The sequence below is a fragment of the Artemia franciscana genome, chromosome 18 (genome assembly GCF_032884065.1).
Source record: "Artemia franciscana chromosome 18, ASM3288406v1, whole genome shotgun sequence".
Taxonomy (NCBI): domain Eukaryota; kingdom Metazoa; phylum Arthropoda; class Branchiopoda; order Anostraca; family Artemiidae; genus Artemia; species Artemia franciscana.
In genome coordinates, this window is record NC_088880.1 from 8,395,971 (window position 1) to 8,415,654 (window position 19,684).

The window sequence follows — 19,684 nt, forward strand, 5'->3', positions numbered from 1 at the left end:
GGAAATCAATTGGCATGGAAAGCCCACACTGAAAGCTATAAAAGCGTTGGAATCCTTCTAACTCTAGCAAATACATAAACTATATTCACAAGAGGATATGGTTAAGAAAATTAAGCATGTAAATTCACTTTAAAACACCCAACAGGGGTAAAACTATATGATTGGGAAGTAAAAAATGTTGTGTCTCGATATGACATAATACAGTTTATTAATATTATTTTTAAAAGTGTGAGTGTCATCAACATTTTTAACACTATTTGGAAATTTTGATCAATTTTTTGGACTCGGGACATAAAAAAAAAAATTCTGAGCGTGCTGAGGATGGTATTAACATTACCACTAGCCTGAATAGCATTATGAAAATGAATAATATTGCCAGAGACGAGCACACTAGCAACAGTTCCGAATATTATTACGAAAACTAATTGTTGTATAAACTCAACAGCGCTAAAGAAAAACAAATATATTGGTACAATTTCAATGCGTTTATAAGTTGTCCAAACTGATGCACTGCTATGTTTATTTGCCAAAGTACGTGTTGAATATTATCTCAAGTTGTATGTAGAGAAGGTTTTGATTTTAAAAAGCATGTAGGGATGATTGCAGCAAAAACCACAGGCAATACTGGTATTATACATAAGCCAAAAAAATATGCTCCCTATATCCAATCTTTGTATTATGTGTTTTTCACGTTGTCCACCCTTATTTATTCGATTGCTGTTATTGACTTTTTTTTATCAAACATAAATTGTGTTGTATGCCCATATGTTAGTTCTTTAATAAAAATTACCATATTTTACAAATATTTAGACTTAACGAAATATCCCTACCTCCAAAAACCATTCAATGAAATTGTGTTGACAACCTCTGATTTTCAAACAAAGAGTGAGATTTTTCAAATCGCCATTGTGCAGCCTGTTGAAACACAAAGGCAGAGTAATGTTTTATTAGACATAATGCAACTTTCAATTCTAGCCGGGAAATCGGTCTCAGAACCCAATTTTCGGCTGAAAAAAAAATCTGTTTTATCATTATTGAAAACGAATAGTGATGGTTTATAATTAGATTTCGTCTGGGAACGGTAGTTTTATTCTAGCGTAGGAAAAGTACCCGTCTTAGAACCACTTACTGAAACATTATATGGATTTAAAAATTATAAATATTAATTAAATATAAAAGTACCATCTCTCCCAAAACTGGACTCAAGCTTTCCTATATTCTTTTTAATTGGAACTTTCCAGATGGAACGTTTTAGAATGGAACTTCTATTCTTTGGAAACTTTGAAACTTCATTAACTTTACTTTTGTTAAATGATCAACATTTATGACATTGTTAATGAGTTTTTTTTAAAGCATTCCGAAAGGATCAATTAAAAATGCTGTTCCTTAAGCCCAAATACCTGATTTCATAATTTGCACTTAAAAGATGAGATACATTTATCGCTGCATCCATTATTGTTTCAGATCCATCAATTCACTAAGTTTTTTTCTTAGATTTACTAAGATGGTGTGGTGTACCTCAGGGATCTGTTTTGGGACCACTTCTGTACCTTGTGCATGTTGATTCAATGCGTTTCTACTTACCTGAGTGTTGTATTACGACTTTTGCGGATGATACTGCTTTAACTGTGTCTAGTAGATCTGTCGATGATTTGTTGTTGAAAGTAAATAGCGTATTAAAGGCATTTTTTGTATTTACAAGTTTGAGCCTTCAGTGAACGTTAATAAAACTAATTTTATGATTTATAGGAGAGTTGGTAAGCCTCCATGTGCTTATAAAAAGATATATTTTGACTGTAGGCCTTTGTCACAGGTGCAGTAAGTGCGTTATTTGGGATTCCAGCTTGATTGTAATCTATCTTGGAAGAACCATAGTGATCTTGTTGCAGCTGAAGTTGCTAGAGGTTTGGAAATTTCGCGTCAATTAAAGCATGTTTTACCATTATCAGTTCTTTTATTAGTATATCACACCATTGTTGCGCCTTATATTTCTTATGGTTGTGTCCTTTGGTCTAGTAATTTCTATGCAAATTTTAAAAGAGTGCAGATCCTACAAAATAAAACAGTACGTCTTCTTGGTAATTATGTAGAAAATGTAAATGATACCGCTTTATGTTTTAAGAAATTACAAGTGCCTAAAATTGGTCAGATTCAAGGTTATCAAGCTGCTGTTTTTGCGTATCGATGTTGCAATGATGCATGTCCTCCAGTTTTTACAAGTATTTTTTTCGAGTAGATCGTTCACTCCATGGATATGAGACTAGAGAGGCAGATAATTTTATTGTTGAGCACCGAGACACCAAACGTGCAGCTTTTGGAATTCGATATTTAGCTCCGGCTATTAGGAATGATATCTTAGCTGGCATTAGGGAGGCGGAACATATTGGGTCGTTTAAAGTAAAATTAAAAAAAACATTTATTGAGAGTGGGGAGTTAATTTATATATATATATATATATATATATATATATATATATATATATATATATATATATATATATATATATATATATATATATATATATATATAAATATATATATATATATATATATATATATATATATATAAACATATATATATATATATATATATATATATATATATATATATATATATATATATATATATATTATTATTGTTAGCATTTTTTAGGTATATTCTGGTATTGAGGGGTAATTGAGTGAAAGTGTTTTTGTCCTTCTTTAATATTTGTTTTGTTAATTAATTAGGTTGTGAATTAGAGGATTACAGCCGTCCAACACCAGGCTGTTTGAGCCTTCCCCCGGCGGTTGTGTGTATTTATAGTTTTTGTAATTTTGTAGTTAATAAAGAGTTCATTTATTATAAAACTTTGTCTTAGAGAATAGTCTAAAGTGACTGAAGAAAAGGCTATTTTTCTTTTTTCAATGGTATCTAACAAACATTAAGGTAATTTCCGATCTCAATAAAAAAAAAATATTAAGGGTATTTACAAATTGTAGCTGCGTAGCTGGATGAAACTGGGTTTCTTCCATCCTACAATATTGCGTTCAAACATTAATATCATAGAACTGCAATTAAATTACAAATCAAAAACATGTATTGCCAGGAGCATATGCCCCAAAAAATAGATGAATAACATTCAGATATCATTGGAAAGTACTTACTATTACCAAAGATGCCATGAACTATAGTTTTCCGAATGATAAGAGATTGGATTATACCACGTACGCAGAAATACCACCCGTAATCACCGGGATTTATATTGTGAATGGTAAGGTTCCCATCCTTTTCTATTGCCAATCTTGGATCTGCTGTTATCTGTAAATGCATAATAAATTAAACTAGATTATCGACTAATACACTAAAACATTCTCATCTTCATGAATAAAGACAGGGAAGTCGATGAAGTTCCACCTCCTTGAAAAAACGTGTCTAAAATTTCAAATTTTCAATCCTTCTGCTTACAGAGATTCTTTAATATCTCCAGTTCTAAATTCGGATATAAGTGCATCAATAGCCATTTATCTACTCTAGTAATACTATGAGGCAACTACTTGCATGTAATTTTTATTTATTATATAGTTGAAGTTGCGTAATCCATCTTATCTGAAATAATCTCTGTGATAATCATTCATTTTATTATTTCATAATATTCATTTTGTGCTGTCTATAGTTTTCAATGCATATTAAATTTTCTTGTAGTCATAATTCTAAAAAGGTAAAGTGGGATTGATGTTCCAAAATTTTTAATTTTCTGTTTTCAAATTCTGAATGTGTACGACTTTTTTCATTCCTTTTGCTTTATCTTCCAAGCCTTCAAAAACAAAAATGCTCATGAAATACTCACCAAAAAATTAAATAAGAATCAAAGAAATTAAATAAAATTTGACTTGTTAAAGCTAGGGAGGTCATTTGTTTCACTATTTTGCACTTTTTTTAAGCCTTCAAAATAAAACAAAAAATAATTATGCTTTATTTTGGACATTGGTAAGTCCAATCAATTTTCATTTTTTTAGATAAAAAATGGAAATGATATCTTATTTGCTGCATAATTGTTGGGAATATCCTGTTCCTATTACGTACTCATTGTCCCAGATTTGTTTTAAAAGATGCCGTAGATGAGACGATTTTGAAAAAAAAACAAGTAGAGGAGGAAGCCTAGTTACCCTCCAATTTTTGGTTACTTAAAAATACAACTAGAAATTTTATTTTTTTTTTACAAACGTTTTTATTAGGAATAAATATACGTAACTTACGAATTAACTAACGTAACGAACTTTTATATTTGTAAACTTTTATTACGTATATGAGGGGGTTTACCTCCTCGTCAATACCTTGCTCTTTACACTAAAACTTGAATTTAATCCTAATTCTTTAAGAATGACCCCTGAATCATAACGGCTGTAGAATAAATAGTTAAAAATTACTAAAAATACTTTAGCGTAAAGAGCAAGGTATTGCGGAGGAGAAAAGCCCCTTCTATACATAATATTACCAGTTCGTTTAAGTTTTAATACTTCTCCTTACTTCCAGTTGAAAAAACTTTTTTAATTTTTTTCTCATTGTTTTTCTTAATAAGGCTAGAAAATCCTGCATCCCCTTGATAGAAATTTTCTTCCCTCATGATAAATTCCTCCATGGAAAAGTCCTCCCATGTACCCCGACCTACCCCCACCACAACGTAAAAAAGTCCCTCTGAAAACAGCTGTTCATTTCGCAATAACCATTACTAAATGTAAACAATGGTCAAAGTTTGTAACTTGCAGCCCCTCCCCCAGGGACTGTGGGGGATTAAGTCATCCCCAGAGACAGTTATTAAGGTTTTCAACTATGCTGAACAGATTGGCTATCTCAAAATTTAGATCCAGTGACTTTGGGGGAAAAATTAGTGTGGGAAGGGGCCTAGGTGCCCTCCAATTTTTGGCTATTTAAAAATTCAACTAGAACTTTGTATTTTTTTAATGAACGATACTATTAGTAATAATTATAAGCAACTTCCAAATTAACTAACGTAACGAACTACTTTATTTGTGTATTTTTATTGCATATATGAGGGGGCTTGCCCCCTCGTCAATACCTTGCTCTTTATACTAAAGCTTTAATTTCGTCCCAAATCTTTAACAATGATCCCTGAATCACAAAGGCCGTAGAATAACTTAAATTACTGGAAATACTTTAGTGTAAACAGCAAGGTATTGTGGAGGAGACGAACCCCCTTAAATAGGGGATATTTTCTATTCGCTTTAAGTTTTAATGCTGCTCCTTACTTTCACTTGAAAAAACTTAGTTTTCTTATTTATTTTCTCATTGTTTTTTTTTTAATGCTAGTAAATCCTGAGTCCCCTTCATGGAAATTTTTTTCCCTCATGATAAATACCTCCATGAAAAGATACTCCCACGTAACCCCCTTCCTCGACCCACCCCCATCCCAAAGCGAAAAATTTCTTCTGAAAACGACTGTACAATTACTATCTGTAAGCAATGGTAAAAGTTTTTAACTTTCAGCCCCTCCCCCGGGGACTGTGGGAGATTAAGTGGTCCCCAAAGACATAGTTAATTGTTTTTTTTTACTGTGTTGAACTGAATGGTCCGGTGACTTTTGGAAAAAAATAGCGTGGGAGGGGACCTAGGTACCCTCTGATTTTTTGGACACTTAAAAAGGGCACTAGAACTTTTAATTTCCGTTATAATGAGCCCTCTTGTGACATTCTAAGACCACTGGGTCAATACGATCACCCCTAGAAAAATAAATTAAATAGTTAAATAAACACGCATACGTGATCTGTCTTCTGGCAAAAAAAAACACAAAACTCTACAATTTTGTAGATAGGAGCTTGAAACTTCTACAGTATGGTCGTCGGACACACTAAATCTCAATCTTATGGTGTAATTTTTGTTAAGATTCTATTACTTCTAGGGGGTGTTTCCCTCCATTTTAAAATGCGGCAAAGTTTCTAAGGCTCTTAACTTTTGATGGGTAAAACAAAACTTGATGAAACTTATATATTTAAAATTAGTACTAAAATTCTATTCTCTTAATGTAACTATTGGTATCAAAACTCCGTGCTTTAGAGTTTCGGTTACTATTGAGCAGGGTCACTCCTTACTACAGTTCGTTACCACGAACTGTTTGATAGTCTACTAAATAATCTAGGAGAACTAATCATCCTGATGGGAACATTATACTACCGTAATTAATCATGGACTTACTTTTTCGGTGCCTAAAAACAACGTTTCTTCGGATCCGTTTCTTCGGATCCAGTTGCGTTTCTTCTGATAATAATAGGATTGTTTTACTCCTGATATTTCGTCAGCTAAAATAGAAGTTGAAATTTATAAAATTACACATTGTAACGTACATGTTTAAGAACGTTCAAACACTGGCCAAGGTGATTCATTTGCAGGAAGGGGCCGGTAATTTATTTCCCCTTCAATAAGCTAAACACTAGTGAAGATGCTAAAAATCAAGAGTTGTAGGCTGTCCTGCTAGAAAAAAGGGCTACAAACAAAGATTAGGGTATATTATTAGATTTAACGGTATATAATTTAGATACTTCAGACGCAACAAATCGACATTCAATCGTTTTGATCCAAAGTCATACCTGAAGTCACAACAAAAATCGGTTTTGAGTGTAGGGTCAATGAAATAAGTTCCAAGTATCTAATAATATAAACTCTGTATGTAAGATTTATAAAAAAAAAATTTTTAAACCAAAATGAATAAGAATTAAATAATTTTCAATATTTATCTTGGTACAATGCACATTTTAGTATCAATCTCTTGAAATACAAGTCTTTTTTATATCCTTTTTCAATAGACTTTAAAAAAAAACGGTGAATTCATAAATTGATCCGAAAAGCCCTCATGAGGAATCAACTTCTATGTAGCACATTGGCAGTAGTCCCTTGCTTCTTGGACGGTAAAAAGTATAAATTGAGTAAATCAAAATGAACATGAAAAGGTTTTTAAGTACTTTTGACTCAAGTGAAACAAAATAAACGCAGCATTCTCTAATATCCACGTTGGCATGGTTCCAACCATATCTGAAACCTAGTAAAGAACGTTCAACGGCCTATTGTAACCAAAAGTTTATAAATACATTTTTAACCCTCTGGTGAGAAATTTTTCACCACTAGTGGGTTGCTGGAATGTAATAGTGAAATGGTTAGGGGCTCATTTAGAACCTAATCTATATTTAATTTTTTTTTATTCAACATTGTGTGGTTGTCGCACAAAATGTAACCGTTGCCATTGTTTACCCCCCCCCCCAGAACTTACCCCCAAGAAAAAAAAAACGAGGAAAATCTTTCCCGTGGAAAATAGCAGTTCGGAAAATACCCCCCCCCCCGAAAAGTTGCCGGTTTCTTTCAATTTTTCAACCGAAAGTAAGGAGCAACAGCAAAACTAAAGACAAACAAAAATCATTACGTAAAAGAAAGGAGTTTCTCCTTCTACAAGACCTTGGTGTATACGCTTAAGTTTTAACTATTTGTCCAATTCCATAAGAACGAATGTTTTTCAACTGAAAGCAAAACGAGCAGAAATTATTACGTATTTGAAAGGATTTTTCCCCTTCCACAAGAACTTACTCTGTACGCTAAAGTTCTGACTTTGTTTTTCTTAGCCTTTTACGAATGATTCCTCAAACACAATAGCCGTTTAATTAGAATAATAATCTTTATTTTAAAATTCTAAAGAAAAAAACTTTAGCGTAAAAAGCAACGTCTTGAAGAGGAGGCAATCCCTTTTATATTATTAATAATTTCCACTCGTTTTAAGGTTTGATGATGCTCCATAGTTTCGGTTGAATTTTTTTTTATTTAACTTCTGATCGCTTTTAAATAATACCGAAATTTCTGGCTCTATCCATAAAAAATGCCGATACTTGTGTATCATACCCTACTTACTCAAGTTTATGATGAGTAAAGATCAACAACTAACAGGTTTCTTTGTTAGTTTCTTTGTTACTTTAGAAACAAATTTAGGCTATATATTTGCAGATTAAGGGGCGAGGGAAAGTATAGCGGGTCAGCATGCAAAATGTGTTAGGTACGATTCTTTTGCATATTATGAAGTAAGAATTGTTTTTTGACTTCAAACAGTCCAAATACTTTATCCTCCTCCCCCCTTATGTGAAAATATATAGCCAAATTATATATTTCCCGTCTATTCTGTCACTTGTCTTTGTCTTGTCTCACTTTAAGCTGAAAGAAACTAACGAAGAAACCAGTTTGTTCTTGAGTTTTACATAGCGTAAACTTGAGTGATTGGCATATAATACACAAGTACCAAAATTCCTTCCCCCTAAGATAAAAAAAAAAGCTCAAACGAACCTCTTCAATTTGAAAAGCTTTATTTTCCACGGGGAGTATTTTCAGGGGGGTATTTTTCTGGGAGGGTTATTTTCCGTGGAATGGTGTTTTTCTGTGACAAGAGTATTTTCTGCGAAGGGTTATTTTTCACGGGGGATTTTCTAAGGGGTGGGGGAGAAGGCAGAGGGGTAGACACTGGGGAGGGTGGAAAGGCCTAGAACTGGAATTAAAATATAGGACGAAGAAGTTCCTTTTGGGAGCCATTTCTAGAACGGAAGAGTTTGAAAGAACGAATAAAGAAGCATTGTAATCTCCATGGTTGAAAACTCTATGCCTGAGGTTTACAATCCCCCTCTTGTATATTCCAGCTCTCAGTCCCCTTAACATTTTTTGTAAATCGTCTATTAATTAGTAGAACTACCAGGCTGCTGTAACATGACAAAGAGCCATTTAAACTTGCATTTAAAAACTAGTTTTTATGCATATACGTTTCCTTATAAATTCATCTTGGGATAGTGACTTCCAAAAGACAAAAGATTTCACGTTTGTACTTACAAGTAGTTCAGTCTCAAATAGAACAAGTCACATGCACACCAAACGGGAGTGGGATAGTGAATGTGCTAATAGGAAGTCACTCCTCCAACCGCAAACCAAATAAAGCATGTGTTAATGTGTGTATACCAAAGCCCTTTCTGAATGTGAATGGTACCCCTTTGTGAATGGTACTCGTCTTTTGTATGAAATGTTGACATTATTTTACCAGATTATATTCGTAGTCAGTTTTGTACCCGATGTTTTCTGTACTCGGCTTAACCTCATTCTGAAAAAAAGGGAAGCCAGCTAAGATATACTTCTCATATTACCCAATTACTGTATCGCCAGTTTTATGCAATCTTCTAGAAATGCTTATTGTATTGTTAAAAGTTAGACACTGTTGCCAAATGTAAAACCACGAGTTTGCTTTTATGGTAGGGCTCAGTTGCGCTGATGCTCTGTTCGCTTTTGCTGCTATTTTGTCTGATTCTGAGGCAACATGTGATCCACTACTTTTTTGCTTTTTTGATTCTAGCCGAGCTTTTGACACGTCCGTGCACGCGCAGAGGCTTCAAGAAGCGTATAAACAAGGGCTAAATTTGGGTATTGTCAGATTATTTTATTATTTTTAAAATAAACCTAAGAGCGCAAATCAAAATACTCTCAAATCTGGTCGAATCCGCTGTTGTGCTGGTCCGTAAAGGAGTCAGGCAAGGTTCAGTTGTGTCTCCGAGTTTGTACAGCAATGGTGTTCTGCCGGCATAGTCCCAAGTAAATACGTCTTATGTTTATAAAGGGATAGATGTTTTGTTGATTATATATCCTGACGACTTGCTCAATTTGAACAGGTCTGCTGTTCCACTGGCGAAGAATTGGATGTGTTGAATAAAGAATAAAATAACGCAGGTTTCACGTTTAAAGTGTCTTGTTTTTCAGTGCAGAGAACTGAAAAGAAGAATTCCCTTTGGGCAATTCAGTTGTGAAACCATCTGAAAGTATTACTCACATTGGTTTACTAATCGGTCAAAGCTTCCACTCTACCGGGACGCTGCTTGTGCGCCACGTAGAAGTGAAAATCCAGATTGCTTACAGGTCAATTATTGGTAACAGATATTGGTTCCTTAGTAAATATCTTGCGTCACTACATAGTGCCATGGTCCTTCCACATATACTGTATATAGCACCTTTTTGGAAATATCTGTCGTCCGCTAAGTGTGTAAAAGTAAGAGTTCTGTTTTTTCGTTTCGCGAAGTTCCTTCTGTGACTTCCACCATGGACGAGTAACTCTTATATCATGGGTAATATTGATGTTTCGGATCCAACAGTCTGTGTTAACCATGTCGCCGATAATTTTCTGAAAAACCCTAAGGGAAGAGAAAACCGTGGCTAGTCATCCTGTGCCAGTAGATTTGCTAATGTACATATTATGTAGTTACGTTTTGTGATGTTCCCTATTGTGAATTTTCTTTCCTATTTTCCTTTGCTATGCTCTGTTCTAATTCCATGTAAATTTTGGGGCAATAAAATTATTTACCTACTTATATAGACACATTTTTGATGCGTTTTTAAACTTTTTATGTAGAATCCCCAGATGCAAATAATCTTCCTCCTAAGAAAAAGACACCTCCCACACAACAGAAACACACCCATCCCATTCCAGATAAATTTAAGCCTCCCCCTCCAAACAAAATCCTGTGTATGCCCTTGTCTAAGACATTATCAATTTTTTATCTCCCTCATTTTGCATAAAGCTAAGAAAATTGTATTAATTTCTCCTGATAGTAGTCAAAATGTTCCTAATAGAATAATTCCTATTAAAAAAAAATCTATGAAATTTTAAAAAAATTTTTAGAAGTGATCATAGAACTATTAGACCACTCAGACCACTTGAGCTGCACTCAAATTGTTTCACAGAGCATCAATTATGAACCATTATTGAATGCTTATGTCTGTTTTGTGCAATAAAGGGCTTCTTATCTTCTTATTTTCTTAGATGAAGATCTATCTGGAATTTTCAAACAGTTCGTGGTAACGAACTGTAATAAGGAGTGACCCGGCTCAATAGCAAACAAAACTATAAAAAACAGAATTTTGATACTAAGTGCTACATCAAAAGAATCGGATTCTTGTGCTGATTTTAAATATATCAGTTTCATCAAATTTTAGTCTTTGTCATCAAAAGCTACGAACCTGAGAAAATTTGCCTTATTTTTGAAAATAGGGGCAACACCCCCTAAAAGTCATAGAATCTTACCGAAAATCACACCATCGTATTCAACGTATCAGAGAATCCTACTGTTAGAGTTTCAAGCTCCTACCTACAAAAATGTGGAACTTCGTATTTTTTGCCCTAAGACCGATCACAGGTGCGTGTTAATTTTTTTTCCCAGGGGTCATCTAATCGACCGAGTGGTTCTAGAATGTCGCAAGAGGGCTCATTCTAACGGAAATGAAAAGTTCTAGTTCCTTTTTAGGCGACCAAAAAATTGGAGGGCACCTAGGACCCCTCCCACGCCCATTTTCTCCCAATGTCAACGGATCAAAATTTTTAGATATTCATTTTGTTCAACATTGTCGAAAACCATAATAAATATTTCTTTGGGATAACTTACTCCCCCACAGTCCCAAGGGGAGGGGCTGCAAGTTACAAACTTTGACCAGTATTTATATACAGTAATGACTATTGGAAAGAATACAGATGATTTTCAGGGGGATTATTTTGGGTTGGGGGGGAGGGTTGAGGGGAGAGAGCTATGTAGGAGGATCTTTCTTTGGAGAAATATGTCATGGGGAAGAGAAATTCAATGAGGCTGTCATGGGGGAAGAGAAAATTCAACCAAAAAATTAAAGGGCAATTAGGCCTCCTCCCCCATCTTTTTTTCCAAAAATTGTCTAATCAAAATTAAGAGAAAGCCTTTTAGCCAAAAAAAGAATTAATATACAAATTTCATTTTAATAATTTATGTGCAAAGAGACCAAAATCAAACATGCATTAATCCAAAAACGATCAGAAATTAAATAAAAAAAATTGATTTTTTTAACTGAAAGTAAGGAGTCACATTAAAACATAAAGCGAACAGAAATTACTCCGTGTATGAAAGGGGCTGTTCTCTTCTCAACGCCCCACTTTTTACGCTAAAGTTTTTTTTTACTGTTTAATAAAGTAGAATTGAGAGAAAGAGTCAAACTATAGCGTAAAGAGTGGGGAGTTGAAAAGAGGGTTCAGCCCCTTTCATACACGGAGTAATTTCTGTTTGTTTTAAGCTTTAATGCGTTCCTTACTTTCAGTAAATTAAACTAGTTTTTTTTTATTTAATTAGGCAAAAAGGTTATTACTTTCTTTTGCCAAGTCTGCGGCGTTTATGAATATGTGTTGATATGTTAAACCCGGATATGTTAAAAAATGTTTTATTGAATTTAGTTTCTCTGGAATCCTAATCTAATTTATTTAGACTAAAAGGTTATTACTTGCCTTTACCAAGTCTGTTGGTGTGTTGAAACCAGATCTGTTAAAAATGTTTCGTGTAATTTAGTTTCAGCGTCTACATTTAAAAAAAAAGTTTTACTCGGATAATATCATTGATGTCTTCTTTTTGGCTGATAAAAATTCAGACCCGTGTGTAGCAAAAAGACATGAATTAACTAATTAAAGCTTTAAATTGGTGGATTTGAAGGAAAATGACTCCATATTTCATCTTCAGGCAATAGGAGTAGCAACTTACATGAGATCACCTTGTCCCAAACGCATCCTAATATTTTTAGGTTTTGTGATATTTTCACCTAATTATCACATAATTCGGACATGCTTGGGACACTAGGGAAACTATGGGAAAATTACAAGAAATTTAAGGGAAAATGAACTTAACTGGAAACACTCTGGTATTTTGAAAAATTTGCTATCAACCAAAAATCACCTGGCAGCAAGTTCCAGGAACATAAATCAGCACGCAACAAGTTGAATGAAAAAATATCAGCAAACAATAAGCTTCGTGAACAAAATCCATTTCACGAGGATCAAAATCAAAGTACAAGTTCACGAAGAGAAATAACAACATGCAACAAACTTCATGAACAAAAATCAGTTTCACGAGGATAAAAGGAAACGGAAAAAAAAATTACAAGAAAGTAAAAAGAAAACGAGTTTAAAAAGACGAACTATCAAAATTAAAATGCCACCAGAAATAAATGCTGTATTTCACCCAAAATTGTGAAAAATATGGATAATTTGTTATAATTATATATGGTCCTCTCACAGGCCCGTAGTTATTCTTCGATAGACAAATTTAAGGATGTTTAAACATTAGAATCACAAAAAACTTAATGTTTCATGGTTTTCTTTTTTCCTGGAAAAAGAAAGTCCGAGTGAAACCTAAATATAGTCGTCTTTCCCTTTGATGGGTCTCTTGGAGATTCAAAATATCCAAAAAATGATCTATTTGTAAGGCCAGGCACTCAATTTGGTTAACTTTACAAGACAGGGGTAATTCTCATAGAGATTATCAGTACTTATCCGTCATATGATAGACACTATAAAATTTCGACCCAAGAAACTAGTCAAGAAACTTCTTTATACTGTCGATCATTTGGATGGTAGAGATCAGATGGGATAGTAACCAGATAGTTCGCTTTGACTGGTGATAGAAAATAGTGTCTCACCATAGATGTTCAAGTTAAGATTTCGGGTAAATAAAGGAAAACTGCAGCAATGGGTGTTTGGTGGAGTGTGCAAGGAAACTGGGGAATTTTTTTTTAGTGGAGGTCCCCGACCGAGAAGCAGAAACTACACCAAAAAATTAAGCTTTACATACAGTCAGGATCAAGAATCATTTCAGATTGTTGGAAGAGCTACAACACAAGAGAGCTGGAACAAGCAGGTTTCACTCACTTAACAGTAAACCACAAAAATAATTTTGTCGACCCAGAAACCGGTCCCTCTACCCAAAAAGTAGAGAGAACGCAGTTTCCGTGAAGTAGCGTAATAAACGGTACTGAGGTACATCCAGCCATCATTTACAATCATGCTTACTAGAGTACATGCGGCATGTGGTAGTAAAGGCAGAAGGAAGACCCCCTTTAAACGTGATTTTTAACGACATTCCTGCGTTCTAGGTACATAATTCTAAGTTGTAATTTTATATTTTTCCTAATAAAGTATTATATTTTCATAAGATTTTGTTTTATTTCATTAGCTTTATCAAAAGGTTGAACTATATATTTGCACATTAAGGGGGGGGGGACCAAAGTATGAATTAAATGCAGCGATGGTTAGTTTACGCATTTAATGTATGCTCTGCTTCCCCCCCCCCACACACCTAATGTGCAAATATATAGCCCAAATTTGTTTCCAAATTATTATATATTCATCATATTTTGTTTGATTTCATTAGCATTAATCGAACTTCCCTTCCCGAGTGTCTATTATATAGCCTATAAGTACTGAAATATCGTACCATTATTAGTACATCTTGCTTAAGAAATGTTTTAGTCTATCATTTATGATATGACCAATAAGTTGGTTTTAGCTCCGTTTATTTTTTAGTTTGTTTCGCAGGGGGTTTCTAACCTTTCTTTAGCACAACATAATGACAAGAGAGGCTTTTCTTTGTGCAGCTTTAAGGAGCAAAAAAAGTTACCCCACAAGTTGTATTTGTCTGGACAGTTCAAGGAAACACTTCCTCCCAACTGGACTTCATGAAAGTATTGGTTTTCATGTAAATTTGGTAGGCGTAAATTGTAAAAAAAATAATGGATTGTAAATTTTCCGTGAAAAGCTGAATTCTGGATTATACAGGATCCGTTCTCTGCTTCCAGGAAACCTTTCTTCCTTCATATCTTTGGCTGGTTTTGCTAACCCTAAAAAAGTAATTTAATTGTTAATTAAACGAAACACACTCAAGAACGACGCATAGGTATAATCTCAGAAACCGGTTTCACTGCCACAAAGAGAAGTCATGGGTGATAGAATGCATCGGACTTTGAATTACCAAAAATTAAAATGTTAAATAAAAGAAAAACTTGACGTCAACGACAAAAGCCTAATCACAGTGTTGTTATTAATGACTGCTATTAATTACATATCTTAGGGTTTCGTGTTTAAGTTCAAGAATAAAACTGAGCGAATTGGCACTTGTTACTGCTCTGTATCACAAGGGTGCAATGCCATTTGTTACAAAGAAACTATAGCAGGGGAGATAGCGATTCAATAAATTTACTATTTTAGCATCTCAATCTACTTAAAAATAAGTTATCACTTTGAATTCGTATCCAGGGGGTGACCTGGGTTCTACCTCCCTCCCCCGAAATTTCAGTCCGACACGTAAAAACGTAACAAAAATGCAAATAAACAAAAATTTTCAAGTTTCTTTTTGAAAGACCTCCCCCCCCCTAAAAAAATATTTACCTCCCCTAAACAAGACTCCTGGATGCACCCTTGATCTTTACGTATACAGACACATATAATTTTCGAAGGGTACAAATTATTCAAATCATAACAAATAACTTCTGATTAAAAAAAAAAAAAAAAACATTCCTGGAAATTAGTTATGAATATTTATGAAATTCTAGCAAAGTTTAGCTAACACTTTAATTTAATTTGACTTTTATTTTCTATTAAAAAAGAGCATTTGTTCAAGCAATATTCGAATATTTGAAAAGTTCATTTTTGTAACTAATTTCCCATAGTGTAGCCTTTTTTCCTGTCCCCTTAAAGTTCTGAGCACCCCTACTGCACTCCCCCTTCTGGTTAAACAGCTGTACAGCCTGATCTAAGAACTCAAATTTGTTGACAAGAAAACGAAATGTTAAAAACTGTTAAACATTTAGAAATCTAGAACTGTCAATCTCCAGGCCAAAAAAAAGATAATTAATTAAGCAGTTCAATTAACAACAAATGACAAAAGATGAAAAGCCTGACAGAATTCTTTGGGAAATAAAACAATTTTTTAAACAAAGCTCAAAAAATTAAAAAGCTTTTCTTATCTATAAGTCTTTCTGAAGAAGGTACTTGGGTCGGAATATACCGAAGATACAAAATATAATGGCCCAGAACTAATAAATTTGAGAAATCTTAAAATTAAAAGGAGGTGGGAATTAGAAATTTTATAAGCAATAGTTTCGAAGGTCAAATTTTAGTTGTTTTTTTTTCCGAGAAGCAGTTGGACCATTTCGCCCCCAAATAAACAAAACTTTGCATATTCCCATGTGTTTCCCCAAAAGTCCCTGTGGTTTGATGAACAACTCTGGGGACTTGGAAATCTGTAGGTTTGTATAACTAAAAATTGCATCATGTTACAGGACCTTCTGTAACCTTCTAAAAGACGAACGTTGAATACAGTTAGTATACTTGGGACAACGACAATCAGAACAATTCATAATTATAATCGAAGAACAAAAAAATATTCGATTAGAAGGTAAGCGCTATTGAAAATTAAAACGAGTCATAGACCAAATTGAAGAACAGAGAAATATGCGGTTACAAGACATACGACAACAAGGAACAGAAAGAACAACAAATGAAAGTGAAGAAAAAGGAATATGCGGTTAAAAGATATGCTACAGCAAGAAAAAAGAAATATATGATTAGGAGATAAGCAGCAGCAAGAATTACAAGAGACAATAATTTGTTTTGGAAATATTTGAAAAAAACTGAAAAAACAAGAAAAGGCATCCTGAATCTTCTTTAATTTGAGATTTAATTCAGCCTATATTAATAAACATTTAGCTTTCTTAATGCATGACACGTTTAACTTAGACTTTGTTAAGTTGTTTCGATTTTGGTTTTTGGTGCCATCTGTAAGTTCTGGGGCATAGGTGAGGTTTCAGGCTTTTTTTCAGGTGGGGTTGATTTGGACAACTACAGTGGCGTGCATCCAGACATTGTCCAAACCAACCCCACAATTAGCGATTGTACAGTTATTTTTTTTTGTAAAGAAAGTTTTGTCTTTCCACAGCAAAATAGAATTATCCTTGATATTAGGGCGTTTATCCCCCCTTTCAGGATAAAGTACAGCTTTTAATGGATCAATTTTGGATACTATCATTTTTCATTAAAACCAACTTTTTCGCAATAGAAGAGCTACCCCCACAGCACCCATATTGCACTGTTAACCCTAAAATTTCCTTTTCAGTAGGACATAATAGATTAATCACTGGTTCTAAATCGCTATGAACATAACTTGAGCCTAAAACGTACTTTTAGGCTTCAGTCTTCTTGCCCCTAACCGAACTCTTTTTCTAGTTCCTTTTTCTGGCTAAAAATGATTGGAGAACAGATCGACCAACAACAAATGTGCCTTAAGGGTCCTTATATACCCGATTTCCACTGAATCAGCGTTTTAAAATCGCCATTTTGTTTAAAATACTTGATAGATCGGATACAATGGCATCCACAGTCCCGGGAGCGACAACTATAAATTATGCCTTAATACTCTTTAAGAGCTAACAATACATGTTGAAATGAGATTCCTCCAGAATTTTTACGATTGCTTGTTCGATACACTAGCAAACAAAAATAATAATAAAAACCATGTAACATCAGAAATTTCCCATTTCTTAGTTAGGGACTTGGAAATTCTGCTTAGAGAATGTTAGGAGTATATAATTAGACAGTGCAGTTTCCGTTAAGATCAGATCAAAATAGCTGAAATCAAGCACTGTATGATGGTAATTCGTGAAACAGTTAATTTCTTCCACTGTAGTGCAAAGTGAAGCGCTATCCTAAAAACTTATACTGCACTTAATCTTAAAGGTTTGTGCGAAACTAGGTGGGTCGAAAGACATGATGCTATTCAGATCTCAAAACAGTTGATTGTGCCTATCTTTAAGGCCCTAGAGGAGATAGAAACAGACGGGGACTCGGTAACGTTGTCGAAAGCCAAAAGTCTGCTCAGCAACATCCTGAGCTTGAACTACATAGTGACCCTCATTGTGATGGATTTTTTTCTTGGGTATACATTGAATCTATCTAAGCTGCTGCAGTCTGAAAACATAGATATGGTTATGTGCATTCAGTGCGTCAAAAGTGTAACAGAAATGTTCAAAGAAATCCGAAATAGTGCCGAGAGAAGGTTTCATCAGCTGTTTCTGGAAGCAACTAGGCTATGCAGGGAACTAGAAGTTACTCTTGTCATGGCACGAAAGAGGAACCTTTTCAAAATCGCAAGTGATATCCCGGCAGAAAAACATATAGAATTTTACTATCGCGTTTCCATTTTCCTCCCATTTGTAGATCAGCTAACACAATCACTTGAATCTCGATTCACAAAGCACAAGGTCACGCTGAAAGGCCTCAGCGGAATACTGCCATCTTTTGTTGTGAAACAGCCTAGCAGCGATCATAAGGAATTGATCAAATTATATGCCTCAGATTGGTCCTTAACAAGCTCGCTTCTAGGATCTTTATTATTATTGTTGTTATGTGTTTTCTTTTCTCTTTGAATAAATAAAATAAGATCTAACGAGTTCAGACTCCGCTGTGATGGCTAGCGTGGAATATTTCCGAACATTCACAAGCTACTGAGCATCTTTTGTGTCACTCCCACGTCTGCAGCATGTATTGAGAGGTCATTTTCTTCGATGAAAAGGATCAAAACGTATCTTTGCAGTCGGATGAGTGAAGACCGACTGAATGGCTTGGCACTCTTGAATGTCCACAGAGATGTTCTTGTATCAGTCGATGAAATTTTGGAAAAATTTGCTATTAGCTCTGCTCGAAGGTTACAATTTAAAGTATAGATAAAGTTAATCTGTATTTTCTGACATACGTGCTTTTTGCCTTTATTTAGTTGCTAAATAAGAAAAGTACTACTTAATATCTGCTGTTTTGAAGGTTTTGGCCCCCCCCCCGAAAAAAATTCCTGTCTACTTGCCTGGGTAAGATAATAAATCGAAAATTAAATAAGAAAGGAAATTATTATGATTTTTTCGGATAATTTTTTTAGCTTGTGGATTTTTACCTTTTTTATCCTTTAGATTTCTTTTGTATATTAGATTTGCATTATTGAATGTGAAAAATAAAATATATTTAACTTGTTTTTGTGTTCCCTTACCTGTTACAACTCAATAACAAAATTAAACATAAAATAGAAAAAAGGTTTAGTCGATTAATTCCTTCGACTGAAATCCCACTGCATTTTGTATTTTCAGAAGAAAAAGTTGTTCTTTGAAAGAGATTTGAGTCAAAGAGCTCTGAGTTTAAAGAGTTGATGGAAAACTATGCAAGGACTCAATGAGAATAATTCAATTACTTTGAAAATAGACTGAATTACCAAAACTAAGCGAAAATAGGCCAAGTAGTCCAAGGAATAAGAACAAATATCGCAACATGTTGAATTATAACTGAGGAGTCATAAAATAAAGCTCTTTATATATCCTCATGAATTATTGTTCGCTGAATAATTAAGATAACATCGAGTCTGTTCGCTGCCAAGTTTGGGGTCCTAAAACAAGACTGGAAAAAGATTGCTAACATATGCTTTTCTATTTTTTTTTTCATTCAAATGTCTTAGAATCAATTAATGGATCAATAAATGGATCAATTAATTAGAATCAATTAATTTTATAATGGGTAATCAATTAATTTTTACTTCAGCGTTACAAAATCAAGTCTAGAAACTACAGCAATAGGGACTTGTTGGATGTAAGTGATCATTCAGTTTAGTTGCGCTAGGAAGGCAGACATTAAAACAGTTCCCAGAGCCTCTTCAAGTAATAGTAAGTTTGCTCGAACTATGTTATTTACCATTAAAGTTTTTCACTCTTGGTGAGGGTGAGTACGGCTAAATTACAATTTTACTTTGCACAAATAAGCAAACAATGCAATTAGTAATTGTGTCCAAAAGCAGAAAAAAGCAATGGA

General features: G+C 34.1%; 1 protein-coding gene and 1 long non-coding RNA gene across 3 annotated transcripts in view; both read right to left on the reverse strand.

Moving 5' to 3' along the window:
- LOC136038368 (zinc finger protein OZF-like) overlaps positions 1–1,453 on the reverse strand; it is a 7,210-nt gene extending 5,757 nt beyond the window's left edge. The window contains exons 1-2 of the mRNA XM_065721438.1: positions 1,401–1,453; positions 338–447 (exon numbers count right to left, since the gene is read on the reverse strand). Of these exons, the coding sequence (XP_065577510.1) occupies positions 338–447; positions 1,401–1,453 (163 nt within the window). The remainder of the gene's footprint in view (positions 1–337; positions 448–1,400) is intronic.
- A 1,699-nt stretch (positions 1,454–3,152) lies between these two features.
- Positions 3,153–19,619, reverse strand: LOC136038357 (uncharacterized). Of its 2 annotated transcripts, none has more exons than XR_010620202.1 (4): positions 19,074–19,619; positions 14,463–14,682; positions 6,193–6,296; positions 3,153–3,300 (listed from the first exon to the last, which is right to left on the reverse strand). It is a non-coding gene; the product is annotated as an uncharacterized LOC136038357 (long non-coding RNA). The 2 variants fall into 2 exon arrangements; XR_010620201.1 differs by having other exon boundaries at positions 19,095–19,617.
- Positions 19,620–19,684: the final 65 nt, after the last annotated feature.